This window comes from Ammospiza caudacuta, chromosome 4, assembly GCF_027887145.1.
Source record: "Ammospiza caudacuta isolate bAmmCau1 chromosome 4, bAmmCau1.pri, whole genome shotgun sequence".
NCBI lineage: Eukaryota > Metazoa > Chordata > Aves > Passeriformes > Passerellidae > Ammospiza > Ammospiza caudacuta.
The window spans coordinates 63,664,460-63,688,270 of record NC_080596.1 but is presented as its reverse complement, the minus strand read 5'-3'; the positions used below and the strand labels follow the sequence as shown (position 1 = coordinate 63,688,270).

At 39.6% G+C, this 23,811-nt stretch overlaps 2 protein-coding genes across 3 annotated transcripts in view; one reads left to right on the top strand and one right to left on the bottom strand.

Moving 5' to 3' along the window:
- The window catches only part of FBXL5 (F-box and leucine rich repeat protein 5), a 33,969-nt gene extending 15,195 nt beyond the window's left edge, over nt 1-18,774 (top strand). The window contains exons 5-11 of the mRNA XM_058803510.1: nt 1,579-1,761; nt 4,084-4,209; nt 4,707-4,855; nt 5,050-5,132; nt 6,934-7,656; nt 10,394-10,542; nt 18,152-18,774. Of these exons, the coding sequence (XP_058659493.1) occupies nt 1,579-1,761; nt 4,084-4,209; nt 4,707-4,855; nt 5,050-5,132; nt 6,934-7,656; nt 10,394-10,542; nt 18,152-18,228 (1,490 nt within the window). The 3' untranslated portion in view covers nt 18,229-18,774. The remainder of the gene's footprint in view (nt 1-1,578; nt 1,762-4,083; nt 4,210-4,706; nt 4,856-5,049; nt 5,133-6,933; nt 7,657-10,393; nt 10,543-18,151) is intronic.
- A 910-nt stretch (nt 18,775-19,684) lies between these two features.
- Nucleotides 19,685-23,811, bottom strand: part of LOC131556659 (complement C1q tumor necrosis factor-related protein 7) — a 114,631-nt gene continuing 110,504 nt past the window's right edge. For both annotated transcript variants that reach the window (XM_058803435.1, XM_058803431.1), the window contains 4 exons: nt 22,779-22,901; nt 22,111-22,169; nt 21,486-21,663; nt 19,685-20,448 (listed from right to left, as the gene is read on the bottom strand). In XM_058803435.1, coding sequence (XP_058659418.1) covers nt 20,260-20,448; nt 21,486-21,663; nt 22,111-22,169; nt 22,779-22,901 — 549 coding nt within the window. In that variant the 3' untranslated portion in view covers nt 19,685-20,259. The remainder of the gene's footprint in view (nt 20,449-21,485; nt 21,664-22,110; nt 22,170-22,778; nt 22,902-23,811) is intronic.

Below are 23,811 nucleotides of genomic sequence, written 5' to 3'. Positions count from 1 at the left end.
ATGACTCCTGAATCAGCCTAAGTTGTCATCTTAACAAAAGAGAATTGATGCCACAAGGAAGGGGAGTTACTGTACCAAAAGTGTGAGGCTGGTGTGAGTCTGATATGTAGAGCGAGCTCTCAAGGGCTGAGATTGTGATGTTGATAAGATGTGCTGCTCTCATTAGAAAAACTTGACTAATTACTGTGTATCAGATTTTCTTGATAAAACTTGACTTCTCTGAACTACTCAACTGGTCGTTTTCTGCCCTCCAGGTGAAGCCTTCAGAAAAGATCATGGTCCATTCTGTGAAATACTATTGAGTCTTAACAGATGAATGTGACAGACGTAGCTTTGTGGCATTACTTGCTGTTAAATCTAGCTGGAATAGCAGTTTGGAGACAGTAATTCTGCAATCATTGTGTTTCAGGCTTTGGGAGAGGAGAATATGTGTTTTTCATTAATTTTTAAGAAAGAGAAGAAAGTAAAATAGCTTGCAGTCCTATACAGGCTTAACTGTTTTCTGCAAAATTCTCTGTAATTCATGCAGCAACATGCTAGTTGTACAAATAAATACATTGATTCATAAGTGAAACTGTATTTAATTATATTTTTTGAAGTAGCAATAGCTTATGACGTGGTAAAGTTTACATTATGCTCACTTTTGGAGCTTCTTTGCAAAACAAAAATCTAATGCTTCTCTCTCTGTAAAAGTTCTAGGCACTTTAGAAGTAAAACTCCACTATTAGTAAAGCCTGCTCTTTCAAAGGACTCCTGGAAACTCCTTTAGAAATACTTTTTTCAAGCAAATTTTTCTGAAAAAAAAATTAAAAATCTCTTAAAACAGCCAAAGGCCTCACTAACCAAAGCTCTGAATTTGTTATTTTATATAGTTTGCAGCTCTCTTTGCAGTATGGTGATCAGGGAGAGCTGTTGAAAATAGTTCCTACTGCTGTCCATTGAAGTATTAATTACAGTGGTCAAATTTTAGTCTCTCGCCTAGTACTTAGCATTATCTCATCTTAGTATTTATTACTTTACAGCCTGAATGGCTCATCACCATTCAGAAGTTAAAATTGTCAATGCTAAGCAGCTAAAGCTAGAAATAAAATTCAAGGCAGGTGCCAAGAGTTGAGCATGAACTTTTCTGTGTCCCAGTCAAGAGTCTGAGTGCTTCCAGCGAGAGTGGTCCCATCTGGTAGGTTCTGCGTGCTAGTACTGTTTCCTGGGAATGTGGCAGACCAGGTACAGATACCATCTGCAACAGAAGGCATTTTTCTTAAAGCATTTCATTTATAGCAGGTATGGCTTTCATCTTTCTGTGGTTGAGTAGCATTAATTTACTTTTTTTTTTTGAATGAATGAGCCAGATGAGAAAGTGGCAAACAGAAAACTGAGCCTGGTTTGTTGTTGTTGTTCAAGGTGTTTCATTACAGTGAAAGCTTTTTAAAGCCAAACCAATACCTATCTTTAACAGTTGTTAAAATTTTTTCAGACACATTTTTTGACTTTTGATTTTCAAGTCAAAATGTGAGTTGCACTGCTGTTCTTAAAGCTGTGAGGCTGTGCTTCAATTAACACGTGCTTTCTGTATTTCAGAAACCGAAGTAACAGGGCACACCACAAATATTACTAATCTCCCTCCTGAAGTAATGGTGACCATTTTCAGTTACCTTAATCCCCAAGAGTTATGTCAGTGTAGTCAAGTAAGCACTGAATGGTCACAGTTGGCTAAAACTGGATCTCTGTGGAAACATCTTTACCCTGTTCGCTGGGCCAGAGGTAAGTCCCATGTATTGGAAGCACATCAATTATCAGAATTTTTGGGCCTGAAAAAAAGAGTGTTTTAGTATAGGCTGAGCCTGGCAGCTGAGCAAGTGAGGTGTTTCCTTTCTGACAAGGATAGTGTCCTGAAACTTGATTGAATGTTAAAAATCCCCAAAACATACATCAATCTTGTAGAATTAAGAAACTAGAAGTTGTCTTGATTGAAACTCCTGAGCACATTTTGCATCCACCTTACCTAGAAAACTGAGGTAAAACCCCACCTTTTTTGCTTGTATGAATGCTGATAATATGTTGACTAATACAACTTCTGAATTATTAAATAATCTAAGGAGTTTTGAATTATAAATGCTGCTGTTACACTTATGTCAGTAAAATTATTTTCTTAGGTTACTAGGTAAAAATGAAATGCATAACTGCAGAGAGGAAGTTTAAAATAAGTGGAGTTCTAATGTTTCCTCACAATCTAGTTAAGCTTCAAAGAAAACTGAATAAATGTTTAGTTTTAGTATTGATTCTTTAGGTATATTACTTCAGTAATTTCTACTGTAGTAAGTGTTTTTTTAAAACTTTTTTCCCTCAAACTCTTCTGTTAATTAGAATTTCCTATTGAGGAGTATGACCTTTGCCCAATTACCTGTTCAAATAGACAAAATACTCTGTATTCCAGTGAGGCCAGTTACAAGTCATCAGTGTATTTGTAGCCTTATGTCCATATTTATGTGAGTATTAAAGAATCACTGGAGTGTAGAACTGCAGGCTTCTCAGTGCTGTCACGTCATTGTAGTTCAGTGAAAGGAGAAAGTCTGTGCTGCTTAATAAGTCTTTTGTATGCATTTGAGATTTTAAAAGAAAAAGCTGTGTTTATATAACTTAGCTTTAGAGATACATAAAAAGTAAATTCTTTATGGCTTCTAAAATTTGTACAAGGCAGGGAGGAGTTAAATAACTTCTTGGTCTGATTTTTTTTTATTTGGGTAAATCTTCCTGAAAGCAATAGTTTGGTTCCTGAGCTTCCAAAGACTGAGTAGAGAGGCTCCAAAGTTCAAATTCTTAAATTTGCTTTTGCAGCACAGTGTCTTGATAATTCAGTGCTGCACACACACACAACAAAAAAAAGGTAATAGGCAACTGCTAAAATGAGTGCTTCTAAATCTGATTTGGCACAACACAGGAAGCAGCTCTCGTGATGTACTGTTTGTACTACTACAGTTGTTTGTACAGAAGTGCTCTAACTGGGTGGAAGCTTCTCAGATGGGATTTACTGCAACAGGGAGGGGAAAAAATTTGTATTTTTATGTAGGCTTTGTTAAATTTTTTACTTTTTTTCCCCTCCTAGTACACAGAAGGCCTCTGAGGCTTCTTATGCAATATGAAGATGGATTAAAGATTATGAGAAATGTTACCAAAACCTTCATGGTTGACAGTCAATTAGGATTTCATTGTCATTGTGTTATTCATAGAAGAAACATTGTTCTTTTAGCTATGACTCAACAGGAGTTGCTCTTGCTTTAGGAAGAGTAGGGTTCCCCCCTGTGAGACAGTTCAATAAGGTGGTTTGTTGTTCAGTATGTGTACATTGAGGGAGGCAGCAGAGCTGCTTATCCTGAGCCCAGTGCTGCCATATATCCAAACTGGAAGTAAATTAATGCCTGTGCAGTAACCTCAAGGGGGAAGGGGTGCTCCACCAGCTAAAACAGCAGAGCTGTTGCTGTTCATGTTCATCCAGATGTTCTAAAAAATGATTGTGTATTGATTTGAGTCATATGTATGTTACAAGTATTCTGTAGCTGTTTGAAGTAGGATACTTGCAGAATTTGGTGTTTTGTGGTCTTGGAGTTGTCATATGCAGGGGCTAAAACCAGGCTGGTTAACTGTATATTTGTGATATTTCAGAGGAAAAGAGAGATCTGTTCAACCAAGTATTAAACTAAAAGCTGATGAATAATTATTTACCAGAAGGAACTCGAGCACTTAGACAGTCCAAATATTCCATAATTGTTTCTGTTATTTTTGTGATCATATTGGTCCCTACTAAGTGAGGACAGCAGGTGTGTATCAGACAGGCAGACTAAGCTGTGACTTCTGGGGTGGTACTGAAACTGTTCTAAGAATCTTTTGAAGCTTAAGGATAAAGATCAAACAAATAATTATTTTAAGGTTTAGTCCAGTCTTAGTTGAGATGAATTTGAAATTCATTTATGTCTCTTAAATCAGGTCACAGTATACTGAAAAGCTTTCAGTGCTGATTTCTGCTGCAGTGAGAAATTTTTATTAACTTTTTTTTTCCTTCTTCTTTTTGGGGGTGGTGGTGAGTAGGTGATTGGTACAGTGGTCCTGCTGCAGATACTGAGACTGAACCTGATGAGGAATGGGTGAAAAACAGAAAAGATGAAAGTCGTGCTTTCCAGGAATGGGATGAAGATGCTGACATAGATGAATCTGGTAGGTAAAATTGATTTTGGTGAAGATGACATAGCTGTAAGAAAAAAGATAAGTGGAAAAATGGGAGATGGAGTTGGTAGGAGACAAGCAGGCATCTGATTTTAATGACTGGAATTAATTTGTCCAGGGAAGAGAAAACATGAGAGGAGGTAGAAGAGTTATGGAGATGTGTCTGAAGGTACAGACTAGGCTTCGTCTCTTCAGAAAGTTTGGATTAATCATCTTGCATCCTGATGCACTCTAGGCTTGATCTAAAATTTGTCCTAAGATGTTAAATTAATAGATATATCTAGATAGATAGATAGATAGATAGATAGATAGATAGATAGATAGATAGATAGATGTATAAAATGCTCTGTGAGATAGAATTTCAATATCTAAAGCAAGTTGTTGGAAACAGCTGCTCCGGGCTGCCCTGAGCAGTACATAACCTGTAGTAAATATTTCTCCAAGTCCTTTAATGATTTTAATTCTTTCTCTCTGGGTTTATTTTGCAGAAGAAGCAGCTGAAGATTCACTTGCCATTAATATAGCACAAATGGAAAAACGTTTACTTCATGGCCTAATTCATCATGTCCTCCCACTTGTAGGCTCCTCAGTGAAGACACTGGTACTGGCCTACAGTTCTGCAGTGTCCAGCAAAATGGTGTGTGATTTGAAACTTTTAATTGTGCAACAATAATAATTGTGGCTATGCAGTCTTTAATTAATAACTGACGTGTTTGGGGAGTGTAAGTGCGTTGCAGTCCAAAACAAGGCTAATTTGTAAGTTGTCTCTAGACACTGTGTGCAGCCCTAGTGGCTTGTATCTTTACTGATTATTTTCCTTTCTTTTTTCAGGTTAGACAGATCTTGGAGCTTTGCCCCAACTTGGAATATTTGGATCTCACTCAAACTGATATTTCAGACTCTGTATTTGAAAGGTTAGATAATTGTTGTTTCCTTTAAAAAAACTTATAATCCAGGTTTTTGAATGTGGGGCAGAAACATTCAAACATTTCTTAGTCCATTGCCAAGAATGAAAGCAATAAAGATAAATCAAATTATTACCTCCCCTGTGACTTGTGACTAAGAACTAAGCCAGGGTAACAAATCACTAAAATATGAAGTAAAACATGTAACTTTGTAGTGGCCATTTAAAATTCTCTGTGTTCACTCTTGGATGCTTTTTACCTACCAGTGTGTACCTACCCATAACAATAGTTTTGGTTTTGCTCTAGTATTAAGAACTTGTCCATAGATTTTTTGCAGTTGTTCAGTTAAGGAAGTTCTCTTGGCCTGCTACAGCTGCTAGGGTGTGGAATATTGCTATTTCAGACACTCCAATCAAATGATAGGCAAAGCTCTAAGGCTTAGGTGTATTGTCTGTGGGTTCCTGAGTGTTACTGAGGCCTGCAGAAATGTCATTGATGTCAGTGGGATGGTGTATGGATGCAGAACCTGCACCAGTGGGTCTGACTGTGGTAATGAAACTCAGCAGGTATTTCAGTGTTCTGCATTTATATCATGTAGTGCTCTCAGGTAGTGTGAACACCACACAAAATCTTACCAGCATGGATGCTGGTAGCAACACCCTGCAGCTTGTATAAGAAGTTTTATTTGAAATAAAAGCTTCATAGAATTTTCAGGGATCAGAAGTCAGTATCTAGTGAAATATACCTTATTTGCCACTCATCATAACAACTGTATGATTGTTGTATTTACAACACTCCAATTTGTAACTCAGAAAATGAGTTTGGCTTACTCTAAATATAAATAGTCACTTATAGAAGTAAATTACTTATAGTAAATTTATAGTAAAATCAGATAAATTATTTATATAAATTAAAATTTAATATTAATTTACTTATAGTAAATTTACTTAAAGTAGTAAATTATGGTAACTTTAACTATGGATAGGTAAAGGTCAGTTAAATCACTTATGTACTTTTATAGCTAATAATGTAAAAATATTACTGTAGGTAAAATTTCCATTCCACTTGAAAAAGGTAAGACTAAGGGAGTAAGCTTTTGTTAAAATGGAAAAGTCTGATTTTTAATTAATGATGTAATAATTAGAAACACAGGTTCTGTTTCAGGAATCCATCTAGTATTCCTAGGAAAAATGGGAAAGGACAGGAGGATGTGTGATCTAAGTACACTGTCATTTCAGCCAAACTTGAGAAACTCAAAATTCTAGAAATTACAACTGTTACAATACTTCAAACTGAGTATGGAATCTCAGATGTATTTTTGGGGATGAAATTTTGGGGGTGAAATTTGCTGGCTTGGTATTTTCAGCCTTTTAAGAAGTAATTTTAATGTTTAGTAACTCAGATGTCTCGTGGTAGCTTCTGGTGAGTATAATCCACTTGTTTTTCAATATTGTTATGTGTGTATTTGGTGCTTGCAGTCTGATCTATTATTCAAACATTTATTCAGTATATAGTAACTTTGGACTTCTTTTAAGTCTCAGTACATGGAGAAATATAAGTTGTTACTGATTCATTAATGATTTCATGTTTCTCTAGACATAATTTTTCTAGGTGTATACAGAGCACTTGGAGTATCAAATCCAATCTGCCTGGGGTAGCTTCTCTATATATTACGTGAATTAATAAAAGTACTTTATTTGTGAAGTGTTTTTTCATACTTTTAGCCTTAACAGTTGTTTCTGAGCAAAACCTATAAAAACTTCACTACCTCCACTCAACTAAATCACTTTTTTCCCCCCCCTGATTTCAGTTGGTCTTCAGTTGGGTATTGTCAAAATCTACGCCACCTTGATCTGTCTGGATGTGAAAAAATTACAGATGTGGCTATAGAGAGGATTTCCAGAGCACTGGGTATCATATCAACTCATCACACCAGAGGTATTCTGAAAAGCTGCAGGAACAGGAGTGCTAAGACTTTGTGGAAAAACAGAGAGATTACACTGCAGTCTAACCAGAAGTATAATGGTTTGCATGAAATCAGCAATGAAAATCTCATTCAGGGAGGAAATGGTGAGCAGCACTGGACTAAACCTGACGGCTCAGAAAACTTCAGTTCTGCTTATGTGTGGATGCTAGATGCAGATGATTTAGCTGACATTGAAGATGCTGCAGAGTGGAGACACAGGAATGTTGAAGGATTTTGTCTTATGGAACCAAAATCCCATATTAATTGTTCTGCATTGTGCTACAACAGAGACATTTATGGGTTAAGGACTAGAGGGTGGCAGCAGCACTGTGCTTCTACTGACTTGATTTACTGCGGTCACTCCTTTTGTTGTGCTGGGACAGCACTAAGAACTATTCGAGCACTTCCAGAGTCCTCTGCACTGTGTAGAAAACCAATAAGGACTAAGCAGTCAGAGAAAAAAGACTCTGCATACTCTGGGAGTGAAAAAACAGAGGAAGAGACTGCACGAGTTCTTCAGTTCCTCAGTCTGTCAGGCTGTTACCAGATAACAGACCGTGCTCTCAGGTGAGGAGATGTTTTCAAACTATTTTGCTGTGGGATATTTTTCTGATTTTATTTGTTGGACCATTTTGGGATGAATGCATAATTTCAGTAGAAACATTTTTATTGAAGAAACTGGTAAGTTTTAAGTGGTCTTTCCCTCTTAAATAGTTACAGTACTAGACTTGAAAAGTTTTTCCAGCTTTTCTTTTGGAGATAACAGTAAAATCTTTTATATCTGTCTTTTGAAGTCAGGTATTTTTGTGGATTTGTTATTCTAGACAGTATTAATGCTTTTAGACTTGTTAGTGATTTATTGTTAAGGAATTGTGTTGATTCACTAATCTTTTCATTATGCCTGCAGTATGCTTAAAATTCTGTAAAACTGGAGTAACATCTCGATTAACCTGTCTGGATAACAATATAATTTAGGGACAGGCTGAATCAATGAGCTGAGGCCAGTTGTTTGTTCAATGAGGTGAAGTACCAGGTCCTGCCCTTGGGTCACAACCACCCCAGGCAGTGCTGCAGGCTGGGACAGAGTGCCTGGAAAGCTGCCTGCTAGAAAAGGAGCTGGGGGTGCTGATTGATAGTGAGTAAACAGGAGCCAGGTGTGCCCAGGTGGCACCTGGCCAGTATCAGCAATAGTGTGCCCAGGACAGTGACTGTCCTTTTGTTCTTGACACTGGTGAGGCCACACCTCAAATCCTGTGCTCACTTTTGGGCTCCTCACTGCAAGGAAGGCATTGAGGAGCTGGACTATACCCAGAGAAGGGCAGTGGAGATGGGGAAAGCTCTGGAACACAGGTCTGCTAAGGAGTGGCTGGGGGGGCTCAGCCTAGAGGAAAGGAGGCTCAGGGGTGATCTTTCTGCTCTTCACACCCACCTGAAAGGAGGCTGTAGCCAGGTGGGGTCTCTTCTCTCAAGTAACAAGAGAAAATGGCCTCAAGTTGCACCAGAGGATGTTTAGATTGGCCATTAGAAAAAACTTCTTCACTGAAAGGTTTTCAAGCATTGGAAGAGGCTGCCATGGGAAGTGGCATACCTGGAGGTATTCAAAGGCTGTGACACTTGGTGCTGTTAGTGGTGGATTTGGCAGTGCTGGGTTAACAGTTGGATGTGATTATCCCAAGAGTCTTTTCCAACCCAAATGATTCTGTGATAATTCTGTATGTGCAGAACAACATGTTCAATGCAGCCTCATATGACAGTTAAAGGAGGAGAAAAAATGTTTGACTTGAACATGGAGATGGCTTTGTGAGTTACAGAATTTTCTGTTTGCTATTGCCACTGATACTTGGTATTGTCAGAAAAATGTAGTTACTGCTTTGTAGTGAAAATGGGATGAGGCTGGGGTACTTGCAGCCCCCTGCTCAGGTGTGCTGCAGCACTAAGGGCTAATTAAAGCTTCTTGGAGTGGGAAGACTTCATGCATTTCTGTGCTGTTTGCTCTGGTAAACTGAGGAGTAGTGTGAGGTGCTGCTGGCATCAATTTGTCTCTCCTGAGATTCTGTCCCCATTTGATGTTCACAAGTACCAGCTATTCAGGTGTCACTTGTGATTCTTGTGACAGTCCCTCACCAGTGTTACCCTTCCTCAGGGTATGCTTCAGATAGCTGGGCGTTGTGTTGCAGCTTGTTTCTCTTCAAGTGTTGCAGTGGACTTGTCCTGACAGATTTTGTTAGGTGCTGCTTAGGTTGTGCTGTGTGTATTTTACAGGTTACTGGTCTGGTTTTTCATGACTCAGTAGTGTAGGAGCAAAGGGAGATTTGGTCACTGAGTCACAGCAAGGGTTTAATTGCATTGCTGGTTTCCCATTGGTGCTTTCTGGGTAAAGGTATTGAGGAGCTGAGAGTGTGTTGCAACAAGTGCTTCTTGTAGTCACAAGAGTACTTGGAGTCCCTGTGGGAAGAGAGTGAAACCCCCTAATACAAACACATGCCAGTCCATTTACTCCATGTAAGTTGTTACCTGATGGCTGCTTTTGTGGCTTGCAGTTCTACTTCTCCCTGCTGACAGGAGAAGATTGTACAGTGATGCTCTGAAGGCATCTTCAGTTGTAAATCCTGGCTTGAATCTGCAGTTTGGTGATTCAAGCCTGGTGGGATTTTTTCAGGTGGGTGAGCTTGTTTCTGCTTGAGCTTGGGCTGGCTCACAGAGAAGAGAGCAGGTTCAATGGAGTAATTGCTCAGGTGTGGCACATCTGTGTGCCTGTTGAATCAGCAGCCAAATTCTCTTACACTCAGAGAAAGCTAGAGAACTACATTTGAACAATAAGGGTGCGTTGGCAGAGAGAAGCTCTGCTGTCAGTCCTAGGAAAACACTAATTTGGATTCCAAAATAAGTCTAACAAAAAAAGGGTCAAACTTTGGGAAGCATAAAAATAACCAAACTTGGGAGTGTGTCATGTTTTAGTGTGAGATGAGGAGTATACATCACTTTGGAAGAGCTGACAAAATAATTGGTATTTTGAAGAAGAATGGCTTTGTAGTTCTTTGAAATAGTCGGTCGTGTCTGGTGTCATCCATAAAAAAGTGGTTTCCTGCTAAAGTCTTGCTTCTGTAGAAATCTGTTCAGGTCTGTTGCGTGGCTCAGGGGTGATCCCCCTCTAAAAGAGAGTACAGAAGTGCCAGGTTTGAAGCTCAGTGGTTCCCTAGGGGTGTGTGTGTTGCAGGAGGTGCAGCAGCTCTGTGATGGGGTGGTGCAGCATGGTGTCTGTGCTTGTGGTGCAGCCTCCTAACGCTCTCTTGTGTCCCCACAGGGCGCTGACTCTGGGAGGAGGACTGCCACATCTGGAGCACCTGAACCTCTCAGGCTGTCTCTCTGTAACTGGGGCAGGCCTGCAGGAGCTGGTTTCTGCATGCCCCTCTCTGAAAGATGAACACTTTTACTACTGTGACAACATTAACGGTAATGTCTTGCTAGGAAGATGTGATGTTTTTCTGGGGAGTGATGCTCGGTGTAAGGAGTTTTTAAAAGAAAAAGAACCACCAAAACTCACCTGGTTTTAATGTCTGTGTAGCACTGGGTTTCACAGATTAATTACAAAATTATGACTGTTAAATCAGTTTTGCCTTTTTTTTGTTTGATTGGTTTTTTTTGGTAACACTAGTACAGTTCTGTATTACATAGGAAAGCATTTTTAGTGCCTATGTCTCTTAACTTAGTTTAGCCTAATTAATAGTGGTAGAAAGTAAGTCTCCATATAGCTGCTATTACACACTTGCCCTGTCCATATTTCCACCGTAAACCATGCAGTTGTGTGTTTTCTGTATGGTCATAACCTCAGACAGAGGCTTCATTAGGTTGGTATCAAAGCAGGGATTTTTAGGAAACCAATGTTGTGTGTTTTGCCATGCAAACCTCCCATATTGCACTAATTTTGGTATAGGATATTTTTGTATCTACCATCACATGTCCTTATGGAAAATGTAATTCAGTTTTTTTTCTGGTTTTGCTTGAGTCAGTAACTTAGGGATGGATCTGGAGAAGGATGTGTAAAAATGCATAAAGTCTGTTCATGGTGCAAGTCTTTTTGGTATTTTCCACATTGGAATTCAGTCTATTAAGTAAGCATTCCAAGCATTAGAGATGGGAGCCATGGTGTGACTGGTATTCCGTGTGTGAATTTAAAACAGGTAAGTGCAACAGAAGGCAAGGGAAAAGGAAGATGATAACCAAGTTCACAGGCCTGTACATCTAATTGTGTGTAAACCAAAATTGTATTACCTGCTAGTTCATGGTGTCCAGCTCAATAATTGCATCTATATTGAGATGCAGTCCCAGCCTGGGAATCAGATGTCAGAACTTTGGTATGCAAGTAAATCTGTACTGATATTTGGTATTCAATCCATTGAAATAGATACAAGATGATACACTTGGATTGGATTGTAATATTAGAAGTGAAAGTACTAAATCTTATCTTGTTTCCATAATTTTTGCACTTTATGCACTTTTTTGACCCTGCCTTTTTTTTTTGAGACACTTGCTTTTTGTTACTTTCTTGCATTCTGTCTAGACTACAGCATTTAAAAATCTACTTTCTGTTGTCTTTCATTTCCACCTGAAAATTTTAAGGTACTTTTTAAAAAAATCCTTCACTGACTCTCTTTCCTGCATTGAGTTTAAAGATGTCTTCAAAGACCAGTTAGAATCCTGTTCCTTTTACATCTGATTGCTTGCTACTTTTCCTCTGTTTATACTTCTGCCAGTAAGACCAGACATAATTTGTCCTCAGACATTTTTGGTTTTCATCTTGTCCCTATAAAATCCACCAAAACATCTTTATATTAGTTTACAATGCCCAAATCTGTGTGAGTCCACCACTTTAAAGCTTGGCTGTTTCATAGTATCCTCAAGAAATTATTTCAATTTAAACCATATTTTTGAATCATTCTGTAAAGTTGTCTGATCCTCTTGCTGTTTACTTCCTTCCTTTTACTGCCTGCTGGAATCTGTGAGCCTATAAGCTCTGCTTAGTTCTCCAAAGCATCCTGCATGCCTTTGGTCAGCAGTTATTCCTGTGGAGAGGAGTGCACAGGACAGTGAGCCTCTAAGGGTCTGACTTCTTACATCTCTTGAGGAATAATGTCATCTCAGGAGTTTATGGCTTTATGGAAAGTAGCCTTTATAAATCAATTCCTTGCAGTTTTGTCTGGGTTTTGTTCCTTGCATTTTCAATCAGACTTCATTGTGATGGGGCTGTTCAGTGTGAAACTGATGGGTTACTCCATTCTGTGGGCAGCAGGATTTCTACAGCAGCTGTTTCTGTATCATTTGGTGTTTCTAAAGTAAGTAGGGAAAGCAGTAGCTGTTGCAAGTTTAAATCAATCCATACCTGAAGCTGTTTATCTGCACATTTACAGATTGTATTACTAACTGCTCTACAAAGTTTACTGATCTGTAAGCATGTACAGAATAATTTCATAATCTTCTTTGCCCACCAGCAAAGAAAATTTCAGTGATTATTTTTGGGGAGGGAGTTGTACTCTGGGCTCAGAGATTGGAAAACCTGTCTGAAAAAAAGGAGCCAACAGCATGGAATTTAGCCATCTATGAATAACAAAGATGCAACTTTGTCATCTGCTGATGAATGAGGGCTTTGCTTTTACCTGCAGCTTATATTCGGATTTTTTTTTCCTATCAACACTAAGCCTAATGGGACCCCTTAGACACAACCCAGCCTCATTGGAATGTCTTTGTGGAGGGCTTGTTTGGTAGGCACATTGGTTGCAATTTTTGTATTTTCAGCAGTTACTATTCTACCTTTTTAGTAGAGCAAGATTAGAAAAGTAGAGCAGCTATGGTGACGTAGTTGGGTTTAATTCTGACTGCTGTTGCACACCAGTAACATGGTACAGTTTTTATGACCAGAAACCATGAATTTGCATATACTTCCAAATCTATTTTGTGTTTGTTTACTGTTAGCTTCACTTCAGTTTTTGGTTTGCATACTAATGTTTAGAATCTCTTATGTTTTTCACAGTGCTGGAGACTTGGAGTTATATAAATCTCAGCTGCAGCTGAAACCAAATCTGTCAGTGCACATCCCTACTAATGGCTGATTTCATTTGCCTAAAACTAATTTGGTTGTGGATCACACTGAACTGAGCAAGAAGAGTTTAATGTTTGAGTTACATCTTGCCACTGAGTTCTTACTGTCCTCAGGCTGTTTTGTCCACTTGTGTCCATTCTTCTGACTCGTTTCTCCATTTCAAAGCCTGGAGTGCTTTCAGCTTGGCATTAGAGAAATGAGCTCATTAATTTCTACAGCAGTAGCTCTTTGCAGCATTTAAGTATGATTGAGTTTCTAGAGGTTTTTTTAAATTATGTAGTCCTCAGGTTCTGTAATTAAAGAAATAGGGCATTAATGAAATAAAGTTTGACTCTAATTATTCACTCTTCCAGCATTTAAAAGTCACTGGTCATAGTTGCTCTGTCTTTCAGCTGTCAGGCCAAGACTTTGCAAGTTCTTTTAAGGATCATGCACCACTGTGTGCAGACTTCTGTGGGAGCACAGTGTTCCAAGTGTAGGTCTCAGTCTAAATTCTGCAGATTACCAGTGTACTCACAAATCTCTGGAAGGATATTATATGCTGGTGGCAGCCAGTTGCCCTGGCAGGAGAGGTTCTTTTACTGTGGTATTGATCCGTGTTGTCATGTGTTCTTGGTGGAATGCCAAACTTCATTCTAGGGAATTCTGACTAATTTTTGTTCTACTAGTACATGTAACAAAATGGAGCAATCAAATAGATCTGCTCCTCTCCTACATTACCAAACCTCTTTATATGTTTATATGTTCACCACAAGTAAACAGACCTCACCTCTATTCTGAGTCCCCTAAGCATCTGAGTAATCAGATGTGCTTGTAAAGAGCATTACAGTAATCCAGTTTAGAAGTCACTAAACCAGTAATGTAGACTGTGGCAGGTTAGATGAGAATCTGAATAACTTTGCTTTCCCAGGTGAACCCAAACCACATTTAATTGAGCACTTCACTGCTAGCACCTCCTAAGCTTTCACAGAGGGAAATACCCTTCTTATGTTCTGTTCCACTGCATGTACTGTTCCTTCCCCACACCTCCATCACATGTTGTTTTAAAAGACTACATTTTGGGCTCCTTGTTACATCCAGCAGTGATGGTATCTGGCTCATCCCTGTCAAGATGTTCTATTACATGAGCCAGAACCTGACACTGCAAACACCCAGTGGTTGCTTGCTATACCTGCCCATCAAAACTGTCAAAGTTCATTCAGATCATCAGCTGGTCCTCAGAGTGTGCAGTGTGTGAAGTTGCTGTATGGAGCAGTGTCCCCTAGATACCCAGTGCATTGCTAACTGGGCTGTGCTGAAAGCAGTAATGGGCAAGTGAAGATGGGAGATAGTGGAACAGGTTACCCAGAAAGGTGGTGCAAGACTCATCCCTGGACATGTTTAGAGTTAGGCTGAAAGGGGTTTCTGAGCAACCTTATCCAGTTGAAGATGTGCCTGATTATTGCAAGGTGGCTGGAACTAGATGGCTTTTAAAGGTCCCTTCCAACCCAGACTATCCTGTGATTCTGTGGAAGTGATTCATCTCCACTGTTAGGTTGAAATGACCATCACACTGGCCTATATGAAAGGAATATATGCAGTTACCATATTGCTTAACCTTAATGCTTCAGTGAGGTGAGAGGAGTTGGGAGACCTCATATACGGAGTCCAGAGGAAACAGAAGAGACGTGTTCTTTTGGCAAGATTGAAGAGGCCATTTGAATTTAAACAGAATTCTAAAACAAAGTCTGGTCATAATGAGGTCAGTAGGAAAGACTGGGGAAGTCAGAGGTTACAAAACCAAAGAGATCTAGCCAAAGGTCAATGGTAGTAAATAAAGCCAGGAAAACAAACCCAGTGTCCGTGGCTATCAAAAGTAAAGGCATTTAAATTTTGCTCTCTGTACCAAATGTAAAAAAGAGCAAAGTAAGCACTAGGGATTTTATAGAGGAGGTAAATGACTTATGATGGAGGAGATCAGCTGACATGTCAAACCATAAATAGCTCAAACCCAGATAGCCTTACTGTTAAAACAGCCATTAATGATACTTACTGCCTTGTTATAACAAGAACATAGAATACCCTCCAAGTGATGGGAGTTGCCCATATATGATAAGAAAGAGTACAGGGAGGGCAGATTTCAGAAGATGTGGTTGAACACTGAATGTTTTATTTTATCTGAATTCTTTATTACAGGCTGTAAAGGAAAGTTAGTGGTGGTATGAGGATTCGACATGGGGCAAGAAATGCAGTGTGGGAAGAAGGGTGAAATTTCACTGTGATATGCTTAATGTAATTTGTAAGTCAGTGCCTAATAAATTGGGAAATGAACATAGAAGCATTTCAGATGGTTCAATTTACTTAGAAGTATCCAAGTTTTTCACATCTTAAGTTGCTGTTAGAGTGGCCTAAATTTAAAAACTGAAAGCTAACTAAAGGATAGGAAGAAAGGGAAGAAAGGGCTTAATGGTCACTGTACAGGAGAGGAACCTGGGAGGTGACAACTTTGTCCCTGTTCCCCTCCCAAGAGTTCTGTGCTGAGATCAGTCTTACCCAGCATTTCTGTTATGTTGTGGTGTAAGAAATGCACACAGTAAATTCCATGTTTTTGAGTGGTGCTTTGTGGTCTTCAAGTAATGACAGTGATACTGATGATTTCTGGAAGCTTCACTGTAGCTGTATGTGTGTTGAAGGTCTGGGTGGCTGGGAATAATCAAACTGTGATTGCATGAAACAGAATTCAGAGCCGGCAGGTGCAGATAATGATTTCAGAGAGCTGTTGGTGCTAATTCTGAGATCTTTCCTATTTGCAGCAGCAGCCAAAAAGCCACCAATGTCACCATCGTCAGGGTGGTGAGAACAAGATAGAGGGTGCTGTGCATGGTCCTGGAAGCCTTGGGGCACTCACAGGTGGAGCACTGCATGGTGGGCTTGGTCTCCCCATCCTGAGGAGAGAGAGTATGCACTGGAATTACAGAAGATACAGAAGAGGCCTTCTAAAAAGTTAGGGAACTGAACACTCAAAAAGCTGGATGTTTCAGTGTGGGAATGAGGTGGCTGAAAAGGGAGCATGACTGTTACAGAACTGGGAAAGTAGTAGATGAGGTGAATGTGCAGTGGTAGTTCTCCAAATTTTGCAGTGTTAGAGCTCAAGGGTACTGGGTGAATTTTACACAGATGCACAGTGTAGTGAACTTTGGAACTTGGTCCTGTGGAGAATTGTGGAAGGAGGTTTAAAAAGAGGTTAAAAACCTGCACGCACAACTGAGCCATAAACAAGTACTGAAGGACATTGACTTCAGTGTCCCTGATGGAACAGGTGGGGTAGTTGGAAAAGCACAGAAGGTGCGTGATAGGCTTACATCATGTCCCTAGACACTTGCTGTTGCCAGTGGTGAAGGTAGTGTTAGATGGAGCATTGGTCAGACCTTGAAACTGGTATGTTCTAGTTAGGAGCATGAGGAATAACAAAATGAGCAAGAAAAGGATGGAAAACAATATTAAATTATACTTAGAATTCCCTTCCTTGAGATGTTGTGGTTCTGTATGTTTGTCAACAAGCATTTTGCTAGAAATGTGACAGTTGCTTCAGCATCCCTGCTCTGTGCTGTGCAGCTGTGGCAGTGCTGGGAAGGTCAGCCAGCTTGGGAAATGCTGCTGCACAGAACATGCTCTGCCAAGGGCTGCTCAGGAGCACCGAGTCTTCTTTCTAAAGGACTTACGGAGAAGCTTTCAAACCCTAGCTCGGAAGTGACATGGAGGATCAACATTTAGTTCAGGTGAATAAAAGGATTTGAAAAGGAAAATGAGTTTATTGACCAGTGAAAAGTTCACTATACTGTAACTCTAGTCTATCATTACAGTTTCAGGTTTCATTCAGTCTTATGTATCTTAATTTATTTACAGTATAGAGTATTGCTTATTGGTCTGTGGCATAAAGTAGGAAGCTGTTTTCAAGACCCCAGACTCTTGGAAATTAATTGAATTATGGCTTTACTGTTGAAGGTGGTAAAAAGCCAAATATGGCATGGTGCCCTAGTTCATTAAAAGATTTTCTAAATACATTAAAAACAGCTGAAATCTTTGTTGATTTGTTTCTCATACAAGTGGAGAAAATTTCTGTTGTCCTGGTTAGGTCTTCACCAGCTTGTTTGAGTTGGCTCAGCAACCCACTTCCAGTGTTTGTTGGGTGCCAGAGTTGAGCCAGCCTGAGTGTAAATGGGTCTCAAGGCAGGCATATGGCTGCAGGAATTTAAACCCTGTTTGAATAAATGCAGTAATTTCTTATCTCGTGGTCACTTTAACATTTTGCATGAAAGGAGTAAGTGAAGGTAAGTGGAGGTGGGTAGTTACAGTGTTGGTTTGTGCTTTCAACTCATTCTTTTTTCTGAATGGCTCATCTTTAGCCTTTTGGCTTCTGATGACTACACTGATGTTAAGGTGATTCAATTTATAGTTTTTGAATTTCCAGTCAAGAGTATGTGAGAGTCTGGCCAACCATGAAGTGTTCATGGAGAAAAAGAAATACTTCCAGGCCAAAAAACCTGTTTCCATTATCACAGACATAGTTTCAGAGGTTATGGTTTCTTTGGTAATGATCATCTGAATTTGAAAAATGAGAATTAAAAATACACTGTCAAAACCACTCAGTTCTGAAGTTGTGGCAGCGTGCATAAAGTTGCTCATTTAGCGTTGCTTATGGTACTTCTGTGTAGCTTGGGATGTGTTATCTTCATGGGACTAAGCTGTGGAGCAAAAATCTCTTCAAAATACAGCTGTGGAGCAAAAATCTCTTCAAAATACCTGTTCCAAGTGAGGCTTTTACACCGTGATAGTACCGGCAGCATTTCGGACTTCATGGTACTGAGTGAAGTGTAGTGCATTGTGAAAAATGAGATGTTTTCTGAGTCACCACCAGTTCATGAGGATTATGAATCTAAATGAGTGGCCTTTCCTTCTTTTCACGTTTCTGTTGTTTTTGTGCAGGTCCTCATGCTGAAACTGCCAGTGGATGCCAGAATTTGCAGTGTGGTTTTCGGGCCTGCTGCCGCTCTGGCGAGTGACCGCTGACGTCTGATCCTCTACTCCATTTAGCTGAGCAGGCTTCCTCTCATGCACTTTACTTACAGCTCGCATCTTGTGTTAACAATCCTTGGAGTGAGACTTGGTATACTAGGCTGACCCTGCCCACAACTTCAGAATCTTAATTATGAGTGTACTGTACAGTGTTGTAACAATCTCACAACCTCATTTGGCTTGAAGGGTGTTGGGTTTTATTTTACATAATTTGGGGAAGATGGGAAAATCTTCAGTTTTTTTTTAATGCCACTTTATTCCAATTTTGGCACTTAACTGTACTTTATTGAATTATTTTGTGTTAGGTGACTTTCTGTTTTTAATTTTGAATCCGTAAGTACAATATAAACCTCCGCAGAGAATTTGAATTTTACTGTTTGCATTTGGATAACAATTATACATCTTTAGCAGCCTGGTTTCTTCCCCTTTTCTCTCATCCTGAAGTTGTTCTTTTTATTGCAAAATTAGGGAAATTGCCACCTTCTTTTTGCATTTGGTTTTGTATTTGGGCTTGAAAGACATAAATAAAACATTCCCACCAATAAATAAATGTGTGCAGCAGTTGAATATCTGTGCTTTTAGAGTGCCATGCCAGAAGGCTGCAGAGGTTGGGCAGGTGAGTGGCTGTTGTCATGGTTGCAGAGCTGTCAATGGTATAGAATGCATGGGGGTTTTTCATTTGGTTTTATGGTTCCCATGACTCTGCTAAGTTGCATTTTTGAAGTAGCTTCCAAGGAAGTCAGTTTTCATTAATCTGAACTCTGTGAAAAGACAGCAATGCATTTTCCCCCTTGCTTTAATAGTTAGAAGGATTCCTCTCTGGGCAGTGGAGACTGGCAGGGAGCAGAAATTCTGTTGTGATGAGTGAAACATGTGCTAGGAAGAGATGAGTAATAGATGAGTGTGTGTGTGTGTGGTGGTGTGAGGGAGAGCCCAGTGGGTGAAGGATGAGTACTGGAGGCCTGCCACTGGTGGTGTCCCCCAGGGTTCAATACTGGGCTAACTTCTTCATCAGTGACTGGAATGAAGGTCCAGCTGCCTCCTCAGCAGCTTCACTGACAACACAAAGCTGGGAGGAGCTTTGGGCTGGTCCCCTGAGTGCTGTGCAGCCCTTCAGAAGGCCCTGGGCAGGGTGGAGAGATGGGCAGAAAGGAACCATCTGGAATTCAGCAGAGGCAAATTCAGGGTCCTGCTGAACCTTCTTCCTAAGCTCAGCCCACTGTCATTTTTACTTGAAGAGTTTGATTAGCAAGACAACAGCAGGAAAAGCATATGTATATCAGTATTAACAGCACAACTACTTACACACTAGTAAGTGAATTTGGTTTTTATTAATTAATCCTTTGATAATCTTCTACTTGCAAATTTGCTAACTTGCAGACAAGGATTTCATACTCCTAAGTAATTTAATCAAACTCTTGTATAAAAGGAATGAGCTTCTGCTTATGGTTTAATAAAAATATTTATTAAAGCCTTCATCTTTAACAACTTAAGAAAATGTCTTCCGCCTTTAAAAAAATTGGTGCTGGCATTATACAGATATAAAATAGAGCAGGATATGAAGCAGCCTCTTAAAAATTGAAGTATGGTCTCTTCACTGATGGCTCTTAGGTATATAAAATTTATTCATAGCTAAAAATTCAGGAACTGAGGTAGAGGAATTTTTTTAATTTACAAGTGTCTTTGAAGAGGAAGAAGAGCTGTAGATAAACTGACTAGCTACAGGGATACCAAGGAAACATTTTACTCTGCACTCTCACATATGTGGAGATGTGTAATGCTTAAAGTGTTAGGGTCCACAGGGAGCTATAAAAGCCTATATAAAAATCACCTATTAGTACTGGAAATTTATGCTGTCAGTCTCTTCCTTAGCAGTAATTAGTACTTTTAGGGCAAATAAAGCTACTAAAAATAATGTTATTTGATTTTTAAAATACTTGGAATAGTTCAGTAGTGAGAGAAATCATATATTTACACCTATATAAGCAAATTTCTTGCAGTATTCATACTGGTCTGTACTACCTATTTCGCACAAGTGAAGCAACATAAATCCATATAGAGAGAACATTTTGGGGATAAGCATGAATATACACAGCCAGAGCAAATTCAGCATTGGAAACATCAATGGTGTGAACTCTTGTGCTGTGTACAGCTTCTATTAGAGGTCTCACTTCAGAATATGGCATATGAATAGGAAATCCAGAGACCTGGAACAAGAAAGAAAAGAAAACATGTGACAAGAAAAGATGAAGGCACCTGAATAAATACATAGTTAAAAAAAATTACATGCTGAGTAAAACAAATTCTCTATTGCCAGCCTGAAGTGATGCAGGTGATGCATAGAAGAACCTAGAAGAACCTATGTTTGTATTTGATAACACCTCCCTTTTCCACATACTCCAGGGAAGCTTCTGCCATTTTTGCTCTCTAATTTGGTTTAAGTTGTAAGTGAAGTTCTTTAGAATCCACTAGAATGAAGTTATATTAATGAACATGGATAGTGGAGCTTCATTGTTTTTTAGCCTTGCAGCTTAAAAACACTCAGGGGCTGTTTTAAATCACTGTGTTCTCCTGGCTTGGGATTTCAGTGCAAATGTCTCCTGCTCAACAGGAACTGAAGCCTCAACTCATTTTGGAGCTGGCCAGAGCTGCCAACTGTCCCAGGTGTTCCATGTGGAAAGCAGAAGGCCCTTCCAACAGCCTGGAGGAATAATGCACAGGCACACCAGTGGCTGCAGTGAACACATCAGTCAATTTTCTTCTGTCTTTAGAGAGTGAAGCAAAGACTAGAAAGCTGAAGAAAAGCATGTTGTGTGGGCTCCTGCACCTGTGAGTAGACTGTGTGTGGCACTGCTCAGCACCAGCAGCAGGTTCCTACTGACCCTGAGAGCTGCTGCACCAGTCAGCCCCAGAGCAGCTGGTGCTGGGAGGCCGCACTGGTGTGGATGTACTGGCAGTAGTGGCTGTTGTGCAGCAACACGTTTCTGCTGAACATAAAAACATAAAATTAATTTGGTGCGTTGTTGTTTTATCTTCAACATTACAAATGAAATAAACCAGATCATCACTCCTTCACTCTATTAATATTATAATGGTTTCTCTTTGGTATAAAATCTCTTGTGAATTTTGGCAGTAGAAGAAATAACTAGCCTAGGACACTCTTCTATACCACAGAAGGCGATACTAAAACCTAGGGATTTAACTTCTTGCTTCTATGCACAAGGCATTTATGTTCACAGTGTACCCTGTAATCTCCCAGCTGTTTTTGCAGCTCTGCCTGGTGGTCATCTTCTACATCTTTGCCTTGATTTTGTTCCAGCAGTGGCAGAAAGTTGCGCAGGGTGGAGGTGCAGTATCTGTTCCAGCGTGTTGGGTGCGTTGGTCTCCATTCCATAATCTTATCCTTTAATATTTTTTCAATCCTGCAGTAAGATAGACTGATTATTACAGTTCTAGTATTGGACATCTGAACTGATCTCCCCTGGCAGACAGCACATATTCTGAGAACCACACATGACCTCAGTTAAACTACAAATGCAGAAAAGTCAACACAGCTGTGTAGTAATGAGTGCACTGTCAGTGTCTGCATGGAAAGCCATGGAATTACAACACCTTTTAGTTTACACCCTCTCCTCTCATCCCCCCACAGCATTTTGTTCTTTGTAAAATGGTGGAGCAATGACTGATTAGTTCTTTCTACCTGGCAATCTCTACTGAAGAAGAGAATTTTAAAAAGCCCTGAAACAATAGCTTCTGATTTTTTAGGCCATTCTCCTGGCACTGAAAGCAGGTTTTTAGGAGCTAGGCATGAATACCTAGGAATGCTCTGGTATTAGTACTGATGGCACTTGTTCTGGAGGTGGCATTACCTGCTCTGCAGTTCCAGTGCAGCAGCCTTATCTGAATGCTCATAAGTTAGTTCTTCAGGCTAGTGATAAAAAAATAAATATTAAAACGTGCAATCTCTTCTAAATATATAACAATGTAACTTCAGGAGTTTCTGCCTTGATAATGCTCAGAGAAGTTTACAATTATGCAAAAAGAATCTATTCTTTAACAGAGACATGATGAAAATTTAACTAGATATTTGTGTGTAATTCTGGGGTTTTTTTCCCCCCAGTAAATTTCAACTGCTTACACCTTTCATAACTGTACAGGAATTTCTGGCTTTTTACTAGTGATATTCATACAGCTTGAAAAAAATGCCTTCTTAGCCATGAGACAAAAGTTGACTTTTTCTTTATAATACTGAGCTAGTACTTTAGATATGTTTGTTTAGAGATTTTTTCCATTTACTTCACTGTTGCCCTGAGATCTCAGATAGAGGGCAAAAACATTAAATCTGTATGAAGTCAACTTTTTTCAGTATTCCTGCTTTAATTTTTTAAAGGATTAACTAGGAAATCTTTTTAAAAACCAATGCTATTACACAAATGTACTTAACCAAAGAAGTCCAAAGAACTTAGTATGTGCTTCTTTATACCAAGTCTGTGATGTCTCAACCCCTCTTTTGGAGCTGGCAATAATCCATCAATACCTGAATGCTGCGGAGACCAGGGAAAGGCAAACTTCTTGAAAAGAAAGGCTTCCAAAGTTTTGGTTTGCTGATATCGAAAGATATCCTTCCTGGGGAATCATATTCTTGCATATTAAACCAAATCTGCAGGAAAGCAAATCTGGTTTAGCTTTCAGCACATAATCAGCACCTATGGAACACATTCCACTTACGAAGCAATAAAATCCTATATGATGTTAACCTCCTGTAGCTGCTTTTCTGCTGTTCTGAGCTGCATTTCTCCCCCTCTGGACTGCTGCACAATTCCTTCTGAATCCTGATTAGATTCCTGCAAGAGCCCACCCAGTGCTGCTGTGGCTGTGATGCCTGGTAGCTGCTGCACCCTAGAGTACTGCTTTTTTAAATGTACCTTGCAGAATACAAGCAGAGACTGCTGACACACAAGTCACAGCTTATGTGCACATTTTGTCAGAAGTGGAGCCCATGTCTTACACTCCCCTTCTTTACAGATATTCATTTTGGCCTCTGTGCCTGGTCTGGAGCATGCAGGCACTGTAGGATTCTTGTTCTAACAGCCTTTAAATAACTATTTCTAAGGCTGCAAAATGTACCACCACTTACTATGTAAATGTGTGTGACCCTTTGTAACTGAGGTTCTGTGCAGAGCCTTCTAGGACAGCTGGTTCTGCCCCAGTTGGGTGTGAGCTGGTGTGACTCTCCTGGCTGAGACTGCCCAGTCTCACTGAGAATGGAATTAGGTGCCTTGAAAGGTGGTGGTGTGTTCTGCAGCTCAAGTAAGTCCTTAGTTGCTTCTGCCAGCAATTAACAACTGAGTTACATTTTTCTTAACTGCAGGTTTAGCATTGTTTACAAAAACACCAAACCAAATAACTCTACCACTCCCCAAAATGCTTTCAGTGAAAGAAGTGACACTTTTAAAATAAATGTGCTTTAGAATATTAAATTTTCATCTAAAGTTAGGCTCTGTGTTTAGAATAGAACATAGAAGATTAAATAACAAAACTCATAATGCATGGCATTCCAAAAAACTGAG